Source organism: Odontesthes bonariensis, chromosome 9, assembly GCF_027942865.1.
Source record: "Odontesthes bonariensis isolate fOdoBon6 chromosome 9, fOdoBon6.hap1, whole genome shotgun sequence".
Lineage (NCBI taxonomy): Eukaryota > Metazoa > Chordata > Actinopteri > Atheriniformes > Atherinopsidae > Odontesthes > Odontesthes bonariensis.
This window is the reverse complement of record NC_134514.1, coordinates 34,932,809-34,953,197: the sequence shown is the minus strand read 5'-3', so window position 1 is coordinate 34,953,197 and position 20,389 is coordinate 34,932,809. Positions and strand designations below refer to the sequence as shown.

At 38.9% G+C, this 20,389-nt stretch overlaps 1 protein-coding gene across 1 annotated transcript in view; it reads left to right on the top strand.

Annotated features, from left to right (window-relative positions):
• Nucleotides 1-19,231, top strand: part of pou2af1 (POU class 2 homeobox associating factor 1) — a 30,216-nt gene extending 10,985 nt beyond the window's left edge. Inside the window, exons 2-5 of the mRNA XM_075474504.1 lie at nt 7,655-7,782; nt 17,186-17,225; nt 17,326-17,606; nt 18,338-19,231. Of these exons, the coding sequence (XP_075330619.1) occupies nt 7,655-7,782; nt 17,186-17,225; nt 17,326-17,606; nt 18,338-18,772 (884 nt within the window). The 3' untranslated portion in view covers nt 18,773-19,231. The remainder of the gene's footprint in view (nt 1-7,654; nt 7,783-17,185; nt 17,226-17,325; nt 17,607-18,337) is intronic.
• The last annotated feature ends 1,158 nt before the right edge of the window (nt 19,232-20,389 follow it).

The following is a 20,389-nucleotide window of genomic DNA, read 5'->3' as shown; positions in this document are numbered from 1 at the left end:
TTGTTTGACACAATTAAAAATATTGTTTCTCCTGATATTCCTCAGCCATCAGTGTACACAAAATCTGATTGTAGTGAATTTTTACACCACTTTGTAAATAAGGTCGCTGCCATCAGAGGTCCGTTTCACGTAGCAGGTTTAGTGAAAACTCTGAGTTGAATAACCCTGAAATGAGGGAAACTCTGAGTTTTCCGTTTCACAAAGGGAGGTAACTCAACCCTGAGAAAGAGGGGTAACTCTAGCCTGTTTCACAAAGAGAGGTAACTTAACCTCTCGGACAGTTACCGTAGTAACAGACTCTCTGAACCAGTGGTGTAGTCTACGTTGAACGCAGGTATACGGCGAATACCCACCTCTTTTTTGGGGGGATTTCTGTATACCCACCTAAAATGCTCAGTATACCCACCTAAAATTCGTTTTTCAATATTTAGAATAGCACAGCCACGTTTCATCAACTACCACTTTTCATGGAAGCCTTGTTATAATTTAACAATACAACGACAACACTTCAGAATTGCATTCATTCGGAAATTGCGGCAGTCAGTCAATCTCCAACCAATCAGACGCGTTTTTTACGTCTCACTGTCAGCCAAAACAAAAATCTATCATGGGGTGCGTACGTAGGTGCTTAGTGGCTAAGGAAAGGACTTTGTAAAGTCGAGGCTTCTACGAAAAGTCATTGTACATCTGGAATGGGCTGATACGATATGTTCTCCATGTTCTCACCATTCTGATCGGATTATGGAATTATCATCTCATCATCTCAACCCGAGAGTTTGCATTTCCAGGGCACACTTTTCCATGGTTGTTGACAGGTATGGTAGTGATTTATTAACACGTTGTCTAACTTTCGTGAACATATTGTAATGACTTCACGGAGGCTCTGAGACCGGCGGTTGCCGAACGGCTCTTTATTAAGTTATTACAAGCAGTACAATCGCAGAACACGGGTGACTCTCAGTCCTGCTCCGCAACCAGCCCCAGGAGAACACCAGACCTGCACACAGACTGGCCCACGCCCACTCCTCTCCCCCAATCACCAGCCCACACCTGAGTGACATGACCTGCGGTCCAGTGATTGACAGGGAGAGGAGGAAACAAGCCAGTCCGTGTGCTTTTACCTTAATTCTGGGTCGTTACAATATATTATTATTATGATGATGATCATTATTATTTGAAAAGCCTCAATGCGTGATGAAAACATGCCAGTGAATTTCGCTAGGTAGCCGACCGCGAGCTGCCAGGTTAAACAAAGCAGCAGCGTTCCAGGTTTTTAGTTGGGGACGACGAGGATCATGGCCAGGCGCAAGGGACAGCAAGACCTTAGGAACTTTTTTAATAAGGTTGCCCATCCTGACGTTTCCGAAAGTAAGTTAAGTTGAGTCAAAAACATAATTCACGCTTTTTATGAGACTAGTATTGCTACCAAGTTACCCTTCTAGGTTGTTTAATTTGTGGACATAACACGGCAATAACACAGGCTAGTCATGCTGTAGTCTAGCTTTCGTTCTTCTCTCAATACTAGCAAGCTAGCTACTCTGATCCACGTTTGCTTACTTAGTTTAAAATTCTAGACGTTTGTTTATCTGGGATTCTTCTTTGGGAAAAACTCCTAATCGCCATACCTGTCTGTATATGGTCTACATGATGGTACAGTGGCTGTCTGGATTAAGTAATTTATCTATCATAAACTAAACTTTATTTACTAGCCAGAACCATGCTATCTCCATGGTATGCATGGATGGGGAGATGTATCTGTACTTAGGCAATGGTAATTACATTATCTACTACACTGTTACTGCGATATAATGTCAGATGCAAAAACCTTTAGTGCATGTGATGAGTTTACAAAACAGGCTATATTTCTATAGGCCTACATTTAAAAATCAGTTCATTTTATTTTGTTTGGGCTTGACTTGCTGTAGGCCTACTTGATAGTAACATTTTTGATTGTCATAGATGAAAATGCTTAAAAATGAAACTTTACATTGGCCTATTTTTTGTCATAGCTTTTAGAGGGCTTTTCATCTGAACTGTGTTATGTCATAGTATTGTAGTACTATGGTACTTATTACTTTTCATTGACTATTACAGCGCGCCACTGGAGGTACGGCGTGCATTAAAGGTAGGGTAGGAGATCCTGGATTTTGAGTCCAGCGAAGCTGCGTTTTGAAAATACACAGGTAAAAAGTCCCAACCCTTTTCTTCACTTTCCCCCGAAGGCACACCTCTAGAGTACATGAACGCGCACGAGCACGAAGGTGCACGAGCGCTGTTCTGACAGCAAGCATCGATCATTGCCGTATTTAGTATTTAGTATATGCTAACTATACGTTTAATAATGCTAGGTGCTAGCCAAGCTGGCTCTAGTTTAGCTTCCTGCCAAGCTTCTGGACGCGTAATTCGTTCACGGAGGAGGGTAGGGTACGCGCACAGGTGGGAGGAGGGGGAGGGAGGAGCAGATTGCAGTTTGATAGACGGCATCAGGATCCAATCATTGTGAACGGTCCGTTCACAATGATTGGATAGTGTTTTTCCTAGATTGTACGTTTTAGAGGCCACTAAAACTTTTCATATTTGTGTCAAAACTTTTAATTAATTGGTTGCAATGGGGGTGTGAAGAGTATTTCAAGCAATATGTAAAAAAATGTTCCAGAAAAAGATCCCCTACCCCGCCTTTAAGGGGCTACTATTGGTTCCGAGGGGTCCCGAGTCCCGACCCCTAGTTTGGTACCACGGGCCAATGACTGGCCAACTATACAGTATACCCACCTCAAAAAGGTAGACTACACCACTGCTCTGAACCTAACCTGGTCGGGACCAGGTTTTACTCAAGAAACCTCGAGTTTCTCTCTGTCTCCGCCCTCTTTCAGCCACACACGCCATTTGATTTCCTCATTCATTCAGTCAGCAGAGCGAGTTCTTCTACTTCTAGAAGTCCATTAGGCACAGTAGGAGATGACTTTTTTCACGAACATGTCCTTTTGACAACGATCCCGTGGATGAAGGAGCAGCATTATTGCGCAGAGAATTAAATATTCGTCGGGAGATGGTTATCAGACCATCATAGATGTTTTTGCATTTACAGACAATTATCTTTTTGAGCGGCACCATCAGAATTCTGTTGGGACAAAAGAAAAAAAAGACATAAAAGACAAATAAATATTTGTATGAATAGGCTTAAAAAAAAAAATATATAGGCCTATTATATTTTATAAAGGCACTTGTGTCTTGGGGGTGGATTCCCTCCAGGGATTCCCTCAGCCACTGGCCTTCCGTTAGAGGTGGAGGTGCTGGGCACCACCCGTTTTACGGGCATCTGCCTTCTTTCTGTTGGCTCAGTAGAAGTGTGTGTTAGTTTAAATAGGCTTGATTATTTAACAGATCATGATATAGATGAGAAGACATTTATGTGTGTGAAAACAGCATTATGTTGGGGATAAAACAACTGCACAGTGAAATAGCCACTTAAAATTTACTTTACAGTGTAAAACATGATCAAAATGAGGTACCTCCATGCCGAGGTCTCACCTGTTTGAACAATGTTTTTATATTTCATCTTAAACTGCTGCCAAGTGCGCTTCTCCCCCGCGCGATTGCACCTAAATGAAATAAATGAATGGGCTACCATTCAAGCAGTTTTCCCTGTAATATTATTGTGATTGCAAAGGACTACATTTAAGCTTCCGCTTTTGTAGCTGCAACGGTGTTGCACTTATTTCTAAAAACATGTTGAAACTCGCCGTATGAGCGCATTAAGATTTCCAATTTGAGGTTGGTGAAAAACGTAGCCCCTCCTTTTCCCCGTTGCCATGGTGACTCGTCGAATCGGGGCTCCATTGATGCTAGCTTTTTAAAGTTGTGGTGCACGCGCTAAACTCAAGGTGAACCTACTCAGAGTTGATTATACTCATTCAAATCAGCCTTTCTGGAACCGAAAACTCAGAATTTTCTATCTCAAAGTAGATCAACTCAGAGTTCAGGAATAGACTCAGAGTTTGTTGAACCTGCTTTGTGAAACGGACCCCAGGTCAAGTATCTCTCCTTCAAACTGTCAATATCATGCTTGTAACTTGCTTACCTGTAATACCTGGTCCTGTTTTGTTCCTGTTACCTTGCAGGGAATGAATGATTTGCTTGGTCGTTTGAAACCGACCTCCTCTAGTTAAATACTGACAAAATAGAAACTTTGATTATTACTCCTGATCATGTAATTCTGGAAATTGGATATATCAGCTTCTCAGGCTCTTCGGTTCAGTCAAGTCTAAGAAACTTTGGCAAGTATCTTTGACAGTTTAATGTACTTGAGCATCATTCCAAATAGCTCGTTAGAAACTGTTTTTATCATTGAAGAATTTGTTTTACAATCTTAGTTTTAACTTTAGGGCCCAACATGGTCAAGCTTCCCAACATATATCTGACCTGCTAAAACCTCATTCCTCTTCCAGGGCTCTTGTGGAATTCTTTTCTGCTGTCTTTCCGCTGTACAGACTGTATTGCAGCTGAAGACATTTATATACAGACAAGCTTTTAATTTACTCTGTGATTTTATTTTATTGTGTTCTGTTTTTAATTTTTTAATGACATGCTTCACTTTTATGACTCGACCGACGGATTAAGCGGGTATAGAAAATGGATGGATGGATTCACTTTTATTTCCTGTGTTTTGTTGTGAAACACTGTGATTTTTATCTGTGAAAAGTGCAATATAGATAAGTTACTACAATGATCAAAACTAAGGGCAGTTATATAACTCTGGCATATTGTGAATATGACTGAAGATATATAGTTCTTGCAGAAGACAACAGAAAAAGAAATATTAGTACATCCAAATAAATTTAGTTTATCTTATGGGGTGATTGGGGTGATGACTGAATGAAAACTTGAACACGCTCTGACATGCATAGAACATGGAACACAGGCACAAAATGGTGCTTTCATTTAGTGTTGTGTGCCTGTGTGAACAAGTCATTCATTTGTTTTGGCTTGTGCTTGCAAAAGTTCAGTCTCATCTGTGCACCAGCACATTCTCTTAACTTGATCAAAATCACATTTAATGTAGTTTTTAGTTCCTTATTGCAAAAACTCCCTTGCAGGGATCATACCAAGCACTAGGGCATATTTAACTTAAAAAAGATTAAGTATAACACCTATTGTACCTCTCTTTTTTGACTTCAGAGAAAATGGAATGCCAGGGGGACTGTCATGGTTGCCTGCAGGTGGCTTGTTAGTTAAACCATTAAACTTTTGACCCTTTACTGTCACCTAAAGAATGATGTGGGTTAAATCAGTGTGTGGCATACAAACATTGAGAACAATAACCATCTCACATTACTGCAATTATAGTCTTAATCAACAAAAGCGCTTGCAGTTAACTCAATATAATATATATATAGATATATATAACATATATAAAATATTATATATATAATATGTAATCATACCCAGTATGATACCCAGTAGTATGATGACACTTTTATCTTATTTTATCTTATTTGATTTTGTTGTATTTTATCTTTTATTGTTTTTATTTGTTTTTACTTATTCTTCTCTTTATTTATTACCTGTTGTAAAGCACTTTGGTACATCGTAAGTATTGTCTGTAAAGGGCTGTATAAATAAATACATTTACATTTTTACATTTATAATGGGACTCATAAATTACAAATACAATGCCTTGCCAAAAAACATGTCACACACAATATATATTTCGTTGGACCACCATTGGCTTTGCTTACTGCAAGCACTCATGGTGGCATTGTTTGGATATGCTCATGCAATATCAAAAACATTAATTTCTGTCCAAAGTTCCTTTTTTTTTCTCAAGATCTAGTATTGATGATCTAGAATCAAACCTCTGTGTACATTTCTTTTACAGCACATCCAAAAAATTCTCAGTGGTAGTCAATCCATATGTGAAAATGATGTCTCATGCTCCCTGAACCACTCTTTCACAGTTTGAGCCTGATCAATTCTGACATTGTCATCTTGGAATATGCATCAGGAAGGACAAATCTATTGATGGAAAAACTTGGTTAATTGGTATATTCAGATAGTAACCTGATTTTTAAAAATTCTTTATAATTATTTCTGGGCTTTTAAATATTGCTGAACCTAGACCTGACCAACTAAAACAACTCTAACTAAGCACATTTGCTAAGTTAAGTGGCTTCTTGTTGCTTGTTAAAGATAGAGGACTTTCAAACATTGTTGACTGAAAGAACTGACATCCAGTCGAGGTCATGGAAGACTCGTGGTTAAACAGAAATTCTGATTGCTGGCTTTAACTGTATTAACATTCCAGTATCTGCTGACCTGCTCATCCACCCTGCACCTGCTCATACGGCAGACTTCATGGTGCTATAATCACTTGGCTTCACTTCCTCCTCTTGCTCCATTGTTTTTCCTTATAGTAGAACAATCTCAAAGAGGTTGATCCTATTATTTTCTATGACTTTTTGGATTGTTTCTGTCCTGACTGATGGCATTGTCTGCAGTTTCATTTGTGCAGTGCCATGAATTTATTCAAAAGAGCAGAGTCAGATTTCCCCTTGTGCTTATACTTGCAGGAAGTGTCTGGTTGTAACACTTGAACACACTCACATACCTTTTAGCCTGAAGACTCTGTCAGTGTTCTCCAGAGGACGCTGAGATTCCATGCTTATTAGTAATTATGGTTTTGGTTAAGCTTAACAGGAAATTACTAGAATACAGTGTTGATTCACATGTGAAACCATGGATGATGTTATTTACAACCCTAAATTCCAAAAAAGTTCGGACAGTGTGTAAAATACACCAATATTTTGTTCACAATAGAGACAGAAAACCAATGTTGCAAGTGAAACATTTGACTATTTCTTGAAAAATGGTTGCTTATATTGCTTACACATTTTAAAAAAACCTTTGGATGGAGACAACAATGGACCATGGACAAGGGACAAGGCAGTAAATCAGTACTGGATGCCAGTGACCTCAGACAGCACTGCGTTCCCTGCATACTCAGGAACACTTCCAGAAATCATTGTCTGTGAACACAGTTCACTGTGCCATTAATAAAAACAAGCTAAGAAGGCTAAGAAAATACTTGCTTGACAGCCAAACTGATCATTATATTTTAAACACATTCAAGTGACAGCTTCATGGTTGTATTTAGCCAATACTCCCACTGACATCGTGGGAAACTGTAATGTACAGAGTGCATGTATATTGGTTGAAAAATTACACCTAGCCGATTGCACCTCTTTTAATCCCCCTTTTCTCCCTTTGCATTATTAGTATTGTGTTGATGTGGTGATTTCATGTGCATATTCTATAAAAATGGATGGAATTACTCCTAGCTGAGCCTTTCCTATTGCTGCAGTTATGTTTTTATCCATCTGTAAAGTAATTGCAATTTCTTACGTAGCACAATCGAGAGGATAATCTTTATATTAGATTAAACTGTGGAACAATCATGGAGCTTCTTTCTGATTATAACCACACAAATGTTGTTGTAATGTATAAAATTACGACAAAGTATTACTGCAAACTTCGTATTGCCTCTTTCACGAGTTATGACTTATTTATGGTCATCACAGTTAAGTTGCCTAAAGGCAGTTTAAAGGAAGAGTTTCGCATTCACCCATTTATCTGTGTTTTATTCTGGCCTCTCCAGCACCACCATCAGCACTGGGCAGGTCCAGGCCATACCAGGGGGTTCGAGTTAGAGATCCAGTTAAAGAGCTGTTGAGGAGGAAGAGGAGTCTGGAGCTCCACAACAACAAGACAACATCATCCACAGTGGTGAGGAAACCGTTACATACAAGACTCATATGCATATATACATAGTGTTTTCTATCGTTTAACTGTGCATGAAATTCTATGGTTACACATCTTATCCCTTTGGTCACCCGCCCTTTCCAAGGAAGCCACTTTCCCATGAACCTCTTTCATTTATCATAGCATTATTAATCATTAGGCAAATAAACAGTCAAATTTAAAATAACTTCAACAGATATGAGTAATATAATCTAGAGCAATGACGGATCTGACTCTGCTGTTGGACTATTCAAACATTTCTAATCCTCTGAGATTTTCCGGGTGTAATTCAGTGTCAGTTTTGATTAAAATAAACATTTTTGTGGTTGCTGTTTCTATTATATGCACTTAACCAACATTTTTGCCACCTCTTTCTCTTGATGACATCCTGATCATACCTCCTTAATTTTGTTGAGAAATCCTCACCATTAGCTTCCAGTTTGACATTCTTCAATCATCTGAAGCGTCACAAAGATCAGTTGGATCAATTATTTTCATTCTCGCTGCAGCAGGGAGCACAATGCAGAGGTCTAAAGGAGTGCACATGAGCTGAACCCTCCAGACGCATGTTGTTAATTGTAAAAATGAACTCAGTAAAAATACCACAAGATGAATAAAAACTTTATCTTTGGGGAAAATTAGTTATCAATTTACATTTTGCACTAAAGCGGGGAAAGAAAGGACCCCTGCGGGAGTCACTGATTGAGAACCCAGGGTCTGTTCCAGAGCAAAGAGGGGGATTTTGTCTTTATATCATCCAGGTGTTTTTCCATGACAGTTAAAGCCATTTGCTGCATGGCTCCAGGGCTGGGCACAGAGCCCTATGCAAAATAACTTGCAATCTTGCCAAAGAGTCCTCCCACTTGCAAGTTATTACATCCCCCCCCACACACACACACTCCTACCCATGCATGCACACACAGACACACGTGGATAGATTCCTTTCATACACGCCCTGTGTAAAGCGGAAAAAAAGAAATTAAGAATGAAGTTATGAAGTTTAAAATGTGTTGCAGTTTTATGTTATCTTCCAGAAAGTTAGAAGATGTGTTTGATATTGAAATATCAGGAAAATGTGAAACTTACATTGAATGTGGTCCAAGCATTCTTTATATTTTCTACTCGCACAACATATCTGAAAAGACACTGCCCACATACTCTTAAATACCCCAGTTTATAAATTGATCTACAATTTATAGTCCCTATAGTAATCTGCATCTTAGTAAATTAAAGGGATGGTTCACTAACTATCTTTTAAAATAAAGAATTAGATTAGAATAAAGGAAAAAAACAAAAACAAATAGGTAGTTTTTTGCTGAGCTATATTATAGCACGCTACTGTGACTCCCAGATGCCTGTAACTTTGCATTATCTTAATGATTCCTGGAGATTTTGCTTGGCGAGGATGCAGAGATGTGATATCAGCTGGGGTTGGCAATGTCCATTGCATCTTCATGTCTTTATTTTTTGTCTCAACATTCCAGCTTAGAGGTAAATGTTTTGCTAATATGATTCTCCGCCATGATCATATCACTATTCAGTGTTTTGCTATGCCCATTATAATGTAAATGCTCAATGTCTTGCTCTACGACAATGTAGATATTTGACGCTGCTAATTTCACTACCAACACTTATAAGTAGGTAGGAACGGGTGGACGAAGGCATAAGTCTGCCAAGTCTGTCAACTCTCATGCACTTGTTCTCATCATATGTTCTTCAATGTGATATTTTTGGAGGAAGAAACCAACGCACACCAAAAGTTTCGAGGTGCAGGTAGCGGGTACTTGTTCACTTCAAAGGGGAAGATACCGCACACTCTTGTCCATCATGCTGAATTTTATTACACAAACAACATTTCGGCCAGTATGGCCTTTCTCAAGTTTTTACACAAGTTTGTGTAATAAAATTCAGCATGATGGACAAGAGTGTGCGGTATCTTCCCCTTTGAAGTCTTCAATGTGATATAACATAACATGACTCCATATGATAAAATACTTCTTTATTGTTAGTTTAAACTGAAATATGAAATCCAGCTCTTTTGCATTAAGTGAGCCAGATCATTTGACTCAGCAGAGCTACAAGAGCCATCTCGAAACAGCTCCTCATTCAGTACCACTTCTAGATTTAGTAATTTAGCTAAACTTAGCAAAACTTTTACATATAATTAGTATGTCCTCATACATATTTATGTATATCTTTAATTATCCGGGGTATTCATTACAAACCTTAAATTATATTTGAATACACTCATTTCAAATTATGATTGGTATAAAAGCATGAATGTACAAACATAAATGACATGGTCCTGGTCTGTTATCGCACTCATTGGTTAAATGACATCAACAAAGCCTGTGAGAGCCTTTGGCCATCCTCCAGCAGTGCGCCCATCTCATATACAAAAAACAAAAATTATTTTGAAGAATTATTTAAAAAAAATAATAAAAGACGACTGGCAGCGAGTTAACAAAGATGGAATTTTTGGGTCAGAAAGGCAGAACTGTCACAAGAAAAGGACTGCTGAGTTAATATGTCTGTAACCATGTTTTCACTTAAAACTGAGCTTTAATGTAAATGGTACAAGCATAAATGTAGCTATGTGGTTGTGCTCAGCCTGCACATTATCAGCAGAAAGATCAAATTTAGGGTGGGCTAATCTTATTCAAATCAAATCAAATTTATTTGTATAGCACATTTCATGTACAAAACAATTCAAAGTGCTTTACATAAAATAAAAGCATTGCAGCAGGGAGTGGAAGAAGCATTAAAAATACATAAAGAATATAAAGAGAAACAAATAAAATAATTTAAATTAATTTAAAAACAACCAACAGTCTAGATAAATTAAAAGATATCGTGCAGATTTCATGCATAAACACATGAGAAAATTAATGTTTTTAACCTGGATTTAAAAATGTCTCCATTTGGTGAAAGTTTAATCTCCACTGGCAGTTTGTTCCACTTGTTTGCAGCATAACAGCTAAATGCTGCTTCTCCATGTTTAGTCTGGACTCTGGACTGGACCAGCTGACCTGAGTCCTTGGATCTAAGAGCTCTGCTGGCTTTATATTCTCTGAACATATCACAGATGTATTTTGGGCCTAAACCGTTCTGGGATTTGTAAACCATCAGCAGGCTTTTAAAATCTATTCTGTGACTGACTGGAAGCCAGAGTAAAGATTGTAAAACTGGTGTGATGTGTTCAGATCTATTTGTCCTGGTTAAAACTCCAGCAGCAGCGTTCTGGATGAGCTGCAGATGTTTAATGCTCTTTTTGAGAAGTCCAGTTAAAAGAGCATTACAGTAAAAGAGTCTACTGGAGATAAATGCATGGATGAGGTCTTTTTGGGAGAGGAAACCTTTAATTCTGTTGATGTTTCTGAGATGGTGAAAAGCTGCCTTGGTGACAACTTTGATGTGGCTGCTGAAAGTCAGATCTGAGTCTATCAACACTCCGAGGTTACAAACTTGGTCAGTGATTGTAAGGTCCCGAGTCTCAAGATATTTACCAATGCTGACCCTCTTCTCTTTGCTACCAAACATAATGATCTCAGTTTTGTCTTCATTTAATTGTAGAAAATTCTCTCTCATCCAGGTGTTTGCTTTCTCCAGACACTGACACAGTATGTCTGCTGGGCTGCAGCCCTTTGGTGACACAGAGACATAAAGTTGTGTATCGTCTGCATAACTGTGATAATTGATGTTAAGAGTCAGCAATATCTGACCCAAAGGGAGCATATACAAGTCAAACAGAAAAGGTCCAAGAATTGACCCCTGGGGGACTCCACAAGTCATGGGCACTCGTTCAGATTCATAGCTGCCAATTGTAACAAAATAACTCCGGCCTTCTAAGTAAGACCTGAACCAGATAAGGACCGCTCCAGAAAGTCCAGCCCAGTTTTCCAGCCTGTGCAACAGGATTCTGTGATCTGCAGTATCAAATGCAGCGCTGAGGTCCAACAGAACTAGGACTGAAACATAACCAGAATCAGAGAATATGTGGGACAGCCCAATAATAAAGAATTACAGTAGTGCAATTTTTAAGTAACAAATGCAAAGACTTTGAGACAGGATATTCTTGATTTTAACAATATTACGAAGATGAAAGAAGGCAGTCAGAGAAACCTGTTTTATATGTGAGTCAAATGATAAATTCTGGTCAAAAATTAGGTTCCAAGGAAATACCATCTTGAGTAACTATATAGCTAGACAATTTCTCCCTGAAGCGCTCAGGTCCAAAGACAACAGCTTCAGTTTTGTCTGAATTTAGAAGCAGACAGTTCTGAGTCATCCAGGTCTTTATGTCTTCAAGACATGCTTGCAGTCTGACCAAACAATTGGGTTCATCTGGTTTTATAGATAAGTACAACTGGGTATCATCAGCATAGCAATGGAATTGCAACTCTGCAACTATTTTCTCAAGAACTATAGACATAAAAGTGAAATTGGATATCGGTCGATAATTAGCTGACACTTCTGAATCAAGAGTAGGTTTTTTAAGTAAAGGTTTAATTACAGCAACCTTAAAAGTCTGAGGTACATATCCTGTCAACAAAGACAGATTGATCAAATCCAATATGGAAGTGTCAATTAATGGGAAAACCTCCTTGAACAGTCTGGTTGGGATTGGGTCTAAAATACAAGTTGATGGTTTAGAAGAGACTATTGCTGTTGTTAGATCAGAGAGATCAACTGGGCAGAAGCCGTCTAAATACAAATCAGGTTCTAAAGATACTTCTAAAGCTGCTGTACTTGATGATACATCACTGATAATAGTGGGAAGGACTCCATCAATCTTCTCTCTGATAGAAACAATTTTATTAATAAAGAAGCTCATGAAATCATCACTGCTGAGAGTTAAAGGAATAACTGGCTCAACAGAGCTCGGACTCTTTGTCAGACTGGCTACAGTGCTGAAAAGAAACCTGGGATTGTTCTTATTCTCTTCTATCAATGTTGAATAATAAGCAGTTCTAGCTTTACGAATCACTTTCTTATACGTTATTAAACTATCTTTCCAGACTAATTGAGACTCTTCTAAATTAGAGGAACGCCACTGTCACTCCAGATTTCTTGCAGTCTGCTTTAAAGCATGCAGCTGTGAATTATACCAAGGAGCCAACCTCTTCTGACTTATTCACCCATCATACATAGCTAAACGACTGCTCACACCCACTAAAGGGGGGGGGGGGGGGGAGTGTTCCTCTATGCTGAACTTATTAAAGTGCCCATGCCCACACACAATCAAAAAGAGAAGCATCTTAAATGTTATTTTGCTATTATGGCATTTTTAAAGGAAAACAATAAGCTTTAAAACAATTTACATTATTGAGCAAGCACGTGTGTCACTTTATCTATTCATGCTAATTGACAGACTGTTGCATTTCCCTTTTTAGGTTTATTGCAAGTATTCACATTCAAATCATGTTTATAGATGGTCATTACACACCACTATGACCATACAAGTCAGCAAATTATTGTAAAGACCTACACAACTCCAAGCCAGACCAATTACACATGGAAGTAGATCCTTGAGAGAACCAAAATATCCAAATACAAAGGATACAAAGTCCCTTCTTTCTATTCATGCATTCTACATGTTTTAAGACATGTGTACAGATGTGAGGCAGTCTTTAAAAGCGTAATTAAAGCCTCTCCCTCTCTCTCTCTGCCTGTTATTCTTCAAAGCTTGTGATGTTTGAATAATATTAAATTGATACTGAATGATAATTTAAGGATCAAATCTACAGTCAGAGGGGAGGATCAGGTGGATGTGGGCTTACTTTGGATTTTAAAAATAAAAATAAAAGATGATGGCACTCAGGATCCATCCATAAGGGCTGTGTTGTTACTATTTCACTATAAATCTTGTGTGTGCGTGTAACAGCTGTCATGTAGGTGTGTCGGATACCGTAAGATCCTGACAATGTCATGAGTCTGTGGTTATTTTCAAAATGCACTCCAAAAGCAAATTAATGAAATTCAAATAGTTTATTACACAAAAAGGAGCAGCAAACATAGACAAACACGGTTCCCTTATTGAATTAAAACTAAGAAAACTAATAATAATATGTTTTGGGTAGTCTAATATATGAAATTGGTTTTATTTGCAGCACCCGGACGTGTGACACAGGTGAGCTGTCATTGATGTCTGTAATTGCAATTATTAATGTTGCATATGATGCCAGCGTGCAAAAGACGCGCATGGCCTCTGTGGAGAGCTCCGCTCCAGCTGGCTGCTGTAACAGGTCACTGACACTATATTTTTTGCTTAATGTAACATGTTTAAGACTCACCCGATTTACATTAATACCTGTATTTTAATATTTGAAATTTCAGGGGATTTATGATAGATTATTAAAGGTTGTGGAGTTCTTCTAAAAAAAAAAAAAAAGGCTTTAATAGGCTATTAAAGGAATTGTCGGAAAGGTGGGATGTTTAAAAAAAATAAAACATACTGCCATTCCGACCATAGGAGGAAAAAAGTGTCGGAATGACGGGACGTTTGATAAAAAAATTAAGTGTCGCCATTCCGACAATTTGAGGCCCATGTCGGAATGGTGGGATGTCGGAATGGCGGCATGTAACCATTCCCAGATGCTCAATCTTTGAAACAGCCTTCTCAAACACTTCTGCAAACGTCTCCTCAGTTCTTTTCCATTGACGTGTAGAGCTCATGTAGACAACAGCAGCCTGCATGCCATCAACCGTTTCTGATTGTTTTTGCAATGATCGGTTTAAACACTCCAGCTCACCCAACACTTCAGAGGCCTCCATTAATCCAAGAACCATCTTGCCATTAAAGAAGCTTTCTAGGAGACCATTGCCTCTAAACTGGTCAACACAGCCTCATACTGATTAAGAACTGTATAAACAGCTTGGCCACGCACTGGCTACCTAGTTGGACACAGAGGTTTTACAGTTTTTGTGTTTCCGTCTTTTACATGTCCTCCCAAGATGCCTTTGAACTTCCCTGATTTTTTACTCAGAGTTCATAATTCATGGACTCACTGCAATGCATAAAGCATAGGCGCTGAGAGAATACTGTGTTAAAAGATTTACACAATGTGCACCACAATGCACATACAACACAAGTGGCTGCTCTTTTTTCAAAACTGCCTGTGCCCCAGAGAACGTCCCTGCCATATTGGCAGCTCCATCGCATGTCTGACCTCGCAAGCAAGAGATTGGAATATTTAATCTCAGGAGCAGATCAAGAGCTAGCTTGGCCATCTGCTCACCAGTTGTCTCTGGCACCTCATACAGTCCCACAAATACTTCCTGTGACACTAGGTCTTTATCCACATATCCTAAACATATAGGATATAGCACTCATCATGAGTGCCATCCATTCTAATTGAAAACTGCACCACTGGCAAGGATCTGATCTATGAGGCAAGTCCCCTCAGAATTGTGTTACAAAACAAAGTCAGGTAGTCATTTTGGGACTGTGGACTGTTATAATCTTGTGAATGGGTAAGCCAAGAGGACAAAGGAGGATCACCTGTTGCTGTAAATTTAACAAAGTGGTACAAATTACCTTCAGCCACCTCATGCCCTCGAAAGGCTCGTCACTCTCTTGCAAGATACCTCATCCATCCCATGATTTTCAAAAGACAGTGCCTTTTTTCTTCCTGTGTTTTTGCCAATACATTTAGTAATTGAGTGTGAACTGGCATTTTCTCCAATGCATTTGTAGTAATGGCATGATTGTGTGCCTTGCTGGTTTGATGGCAATTAAAGCTGTCAACAGCATTTTTCCAATTACAAAAACCATTTAAGTAGAAGGCTAGGTCGTGCTTTTTTTCCAAAGTGGTCTTTTTGATGGTGTATGCTTTAACACACTCACTTAACGTCCTCTGCTCGGAGGCTGAGGAGCTTGTCTCCCCAGTTGGCCATCTTCAAAAATGTCTCGAACTTGAGGTAGGCTAAAACAGAGTGAAACTTGTCCTCACCTGTCGCTGTTGTTCTGAATCAGCTGTCCATTCTGTCTTTTAAACTCCTCACGTCACGCCACGCCCACGTCCGACCCGACACCAAACTCGGCAAAAAGACTAGGGTCCGACGCGGGTCGAAAGGCGAGTCGTTGACGCGGCAGCCCGGGTCGGCAGTGTGAACGCAACAGCGGACACGCTAAATTCGCGGATTAAACGCGGGTTATTCCTCAGTGTGAAAGGGGCTACTGACTGTGTCCAAAAGAGCAAAGAAAATTTAAACCAGTCTGTACCTTCATCCGTTTATAACAATTCACGAGACACAAATAATAGTTTACATTGATAGCAAGCCAAGGCAGTGTCTCATCACAGAATCATTTTAAGACCTCACCTGAAGCCCGGAAGGTCCAGCTGCTGCTTCCTCAACCTGCACTACATCTGTACTGGATCTCTGAGCTTCCTGAATGTATTTCAAAATAATGTATCCACAAATAAAATGTAGACCTTATATGATGACTATATGCATTACACTTTTCAAACTTATTAGAAAAACTTTTGAATATTACAGGAATGGCTAAGATTTAGGGTTCATGGAACCAACTTTGTTTATAATTAAAAAATAGAGAGCAAAAAACATCTAAAATAAAACTAGCCTCCTAGCCTACATTACATTAACAACATAACACCTTAAAAACACTTTTCCATAGTAGAATGAGTGTTTACGTTCAGCTAGAAGGCTAGCATCGTGTGGGTAGTTAGCTACTACTTGGTGAATTAACTTTTGATGTCTCTTTTCTTTTTCTGTGACATTTTCAATTTACAAAGCAGAATCATGGGCAAAAATGTTGAGGCCAAAAGAAATATTAACGTGAGGATTTACTTTCATGATTTTGTGCAAATGTATCTCCATCCATCCATTTTCTATACCGCTGAATCCGTCGGTCGGGTTGCGGGGCGGCTGGAGCCTATCCCAGCGGTCAATGGGCGAGAGGCAGGGTACACCCTGGACAGGCCGCCAGTCCATCACAGTGTATATGTATATCTCAAACTAAAATGATAAATTACAATATAATAATGAATTATACAGTTTAGGGTTAGTGGAGGAGAAAATGACAAGCTTGTTTGACATTTAAGACAATCTAAATTTTTGTGTTTTAAAATATAAAAAGATTCAGCTGTAATTTACGTCAGAACGCAGAAAACAGATATTGCACAAGAGAGACAAATCTTTCAAGATCGTTACTGTATGCCAATCTACAAACAAAATCTGTTTCAAACATACACTCACACACTGCAATTATAATTTTCACTTCACTGCTGCTCACACCTGGACACGAATGGTACAGGTGTAAATACTTTATGTTTATATATCAACATAACATGGAAGATGTGATTGTTGTTCTGCTGAAGTGACAGTTTTAATTTACTTTCATCAGTGATGTGATCTTTTTTTTCAGGATGTGGGCACACACAGCAATCAGCCGTCATTTACACAAGGTACATGCCTCACCTGTGAGATACCAGAAACAGTCACTGAAAAAATAATTCTATTTTCCAAGACTCCCAGTTAACCCTTTTTTTTTAAATTGATATTCAGGAATCTTTGGCTCCGATGTTGCTGGGGGTTCCCCAGCTGAGCAGTCAGCTGCAGCTGGTGATGGAGGGCTACAGTGTGCAGGCTGGAAAGCTGTACCCACTATGGCCTGCACTGGATTGCAGCCCTGGTCTTCATCTGACTACAACCAGCAGGACGCTGGTGCTCAGACTCTGGCCTATCAAGCTGCCCAAACCCTCACTGCTGATGTCTATATGCAGACTCTGTGCCCCAGCTATACCATGCTGACCTACACACACACACCACTGCTCACTAACTTTGGGGTGAGTGAGAGATCACTGTAGGAACTTGAAATTATCTTTAGAATTTTACCAAGTAAGGTTACATGGAAAATATATCAATACAAGTAAAAGGGAGGTGATAAGGCTGAGAATTTACTTGCTTGTTAACTTCTTGCTTATGTAGACAACCGGCTTTGTTGACGGCATAATTGTTCACATACTGGTTAGTGTACTGTGTCTGTTAACAGAGAATTCCACAAGGGGGTACACCAGCCAACTCAGATTGTACAGAACTTCCAGACTTGCAGGATGTAATCGAAATCATGGAGACCATAAAAAGTTATTATATGGTTTATGTTAAGATCACAGCAGAAACGGCAAAAGCTGCAGCCTTATGGATGGTATTTATTGTCCGTAAACCTAAAGATTGTTAGAATAGACATTTGTCCTACCTCTATATTATATCTTTTGATATTTCTTAGGACATGCACAACCAGTGCTCCAAATAAATGTAGAATATGTGTGACAGTTGTCATCAACATGCCAACAAGTAATCAAAAGAAACTATTGAATATTTTTGGACTAACAACTGATGTCATCATTGCTGCACTGAAAGCCTGTGGTTTGTGACAGGAACTTTTGGTATCATGCATTTGTGGAATTATCATGTTTAACATTGATATCAGCCAAGAATTGTGTCAGTAATACTTTTTTGTTTTTCTAGTTTTAGTTTATTTGTAATATATATTTTTTGGTGATATTAAACTTTTCAGACAATACCAGTGGCCCCAAGCCAAGCCTCCCTCCCTCAGATGGAGCTCCCGGACTCAGGGTTGTCCTACCTTCCATGGGCCCAACCCCTCACCACTATATCTACCATGCCCAGTCCAGGTGTCCAGTTTGCCCCAGGATCTGCTGCTTTGTCTGGGTCCTCACGAGTCCACATGCCCGTGTCAATGTCTTTAACCACAATGATCCCACAGATGGAGACGCAGGGATTGGACTCTGAGCCACAGATCCTGAACCTCCCCCAGCATTCGGACCACCAACTGGACCCCGAACCACAAGGTCATTCTCTGAATGAAGATCCAGAGGCAGAGTCAGAATCACCAAACCTGCTGGATAAACTTCTAGAGGATCACAAGGGGCATGGTGAAGAGGAGGACAAAGACTCCTACAGCAGCTCACTCTTTTTGTCCAATGTCTAAAAACATGAGTGTTCTTTTTGTCTGAAAAGAGAATATGTTGTTAAATTTTTCTTTTCTTTTCTGAGTGACAACATTTTTATTGGCATTTCAGGCACACCTTTTCACTTGATAAACACAAGTATTCTTTTTGTTTTTAATAATCACTTGCGTATGTTGAAGAGTGTCTTATGTTTGTAGCTGTGGCTTTAAGAACTTCCTGAATCAAGGTTGGATGACTGTAATACCAGAATCCCACCCATCCCAAAATTAGATAGGAAAAAAATACTTAATTTATCCTAAAGGGAAATCATAAATAAGATTTGCTAGCTTCGTCTCATGGAAAAATCTATTATCATAACTATCTGGTTTTTAGTACCTAGCCTTATATGTACCCTTCTGTTAATGAAAGAAAAACCCACAATGGTCATCGAAATAACTTGAAACTGACAAAAGTAATAATAAATAAAAATTTACTGAAAATCAACCAATAAAAATCAGACATTACTTTTGAATTGTGGTTCAACAGAATCGTTTTAGAAAAAAAAAAAAAATAATGAAACAGACCTGGACAAAAATGATGTGTCAAGCAATGTGTGAGTGTTGTTTTGGGCGTGTTTCTAATGCAACAGACCTAATCTGACAAGATAGAGAAGTTTCATCTGTTCCCTGACAGTTCTAATTGGCTATGTTATCTAATAGTTCTAAACCATAATGTCCTGTTCAGTGGAAAACTACAGAATAAGAATACATGATCTGTTAAAACAAAACCAATTATAACACAGATTCAACAGCTCTATCAGAGACGGCCACTGTCTGTTCAGAAACTTTCTTCTGATCAGCTGGGTATTCAGAGCAGGGCACAAGGGGATGTGCAGGATGTTCAAGGAGCAGCAGAACATCCAGAGTTCAAAACAAAGATAGCACAGTTCAAAACAAAGATAACATGCCATGATGCGTTCAGGGTCCCTGCTATAGTAGTCCTACTACTGACGGCTGTTCTGAGAACATGCTGGGACCCAATAGGATTCCTGTATTAGTTAGTAAAAGAAGGAATCGAAAACAGTCAACCTGCTGGGTGAATCTATCTAATCTGTTAACGATACCACATACAACTCAGAATACAACAGAGATCAGTGTAAACTCCACAAAGCTAGCTTTACTTAATATTAGCTCTCGGTCCAATAAGTCACTGTTAGTTAATGACTTCATCATTTAAACAATTTAGATTTTCTTTTTCCAACAGAAACATGGTTAACAGAGAGCACAAGTGCTACTGTTCTTAATGAAACAGCGCCCCCAAATTTCAGTTTTATGGATGCCGAAATGGGAGGAAAGGTGGGGGAGAAGCTGCCTTATTTAAAGGTACAGTAAAGAGATTTCATTTGGTGAATTCACTTCTTTTGAATATCTTAGTTTAATTTTAAAGGGTGTTCCTAAAATCCTGTTCTTAATCATTTACAGATCTCCAGGATACTGTGCAAGTTTTATTGATGAATTTTCTGAATTATTGTCTGTTATTTCGACTGATTTTAACCATTTTTTCTTGACCGGGGATTTTAACATTCACATAGACAATATGACGGATGGTAATGCCAAACTATTGTCTTCTGTGCTGGACATGTTTGGTTTGTGGCAGCA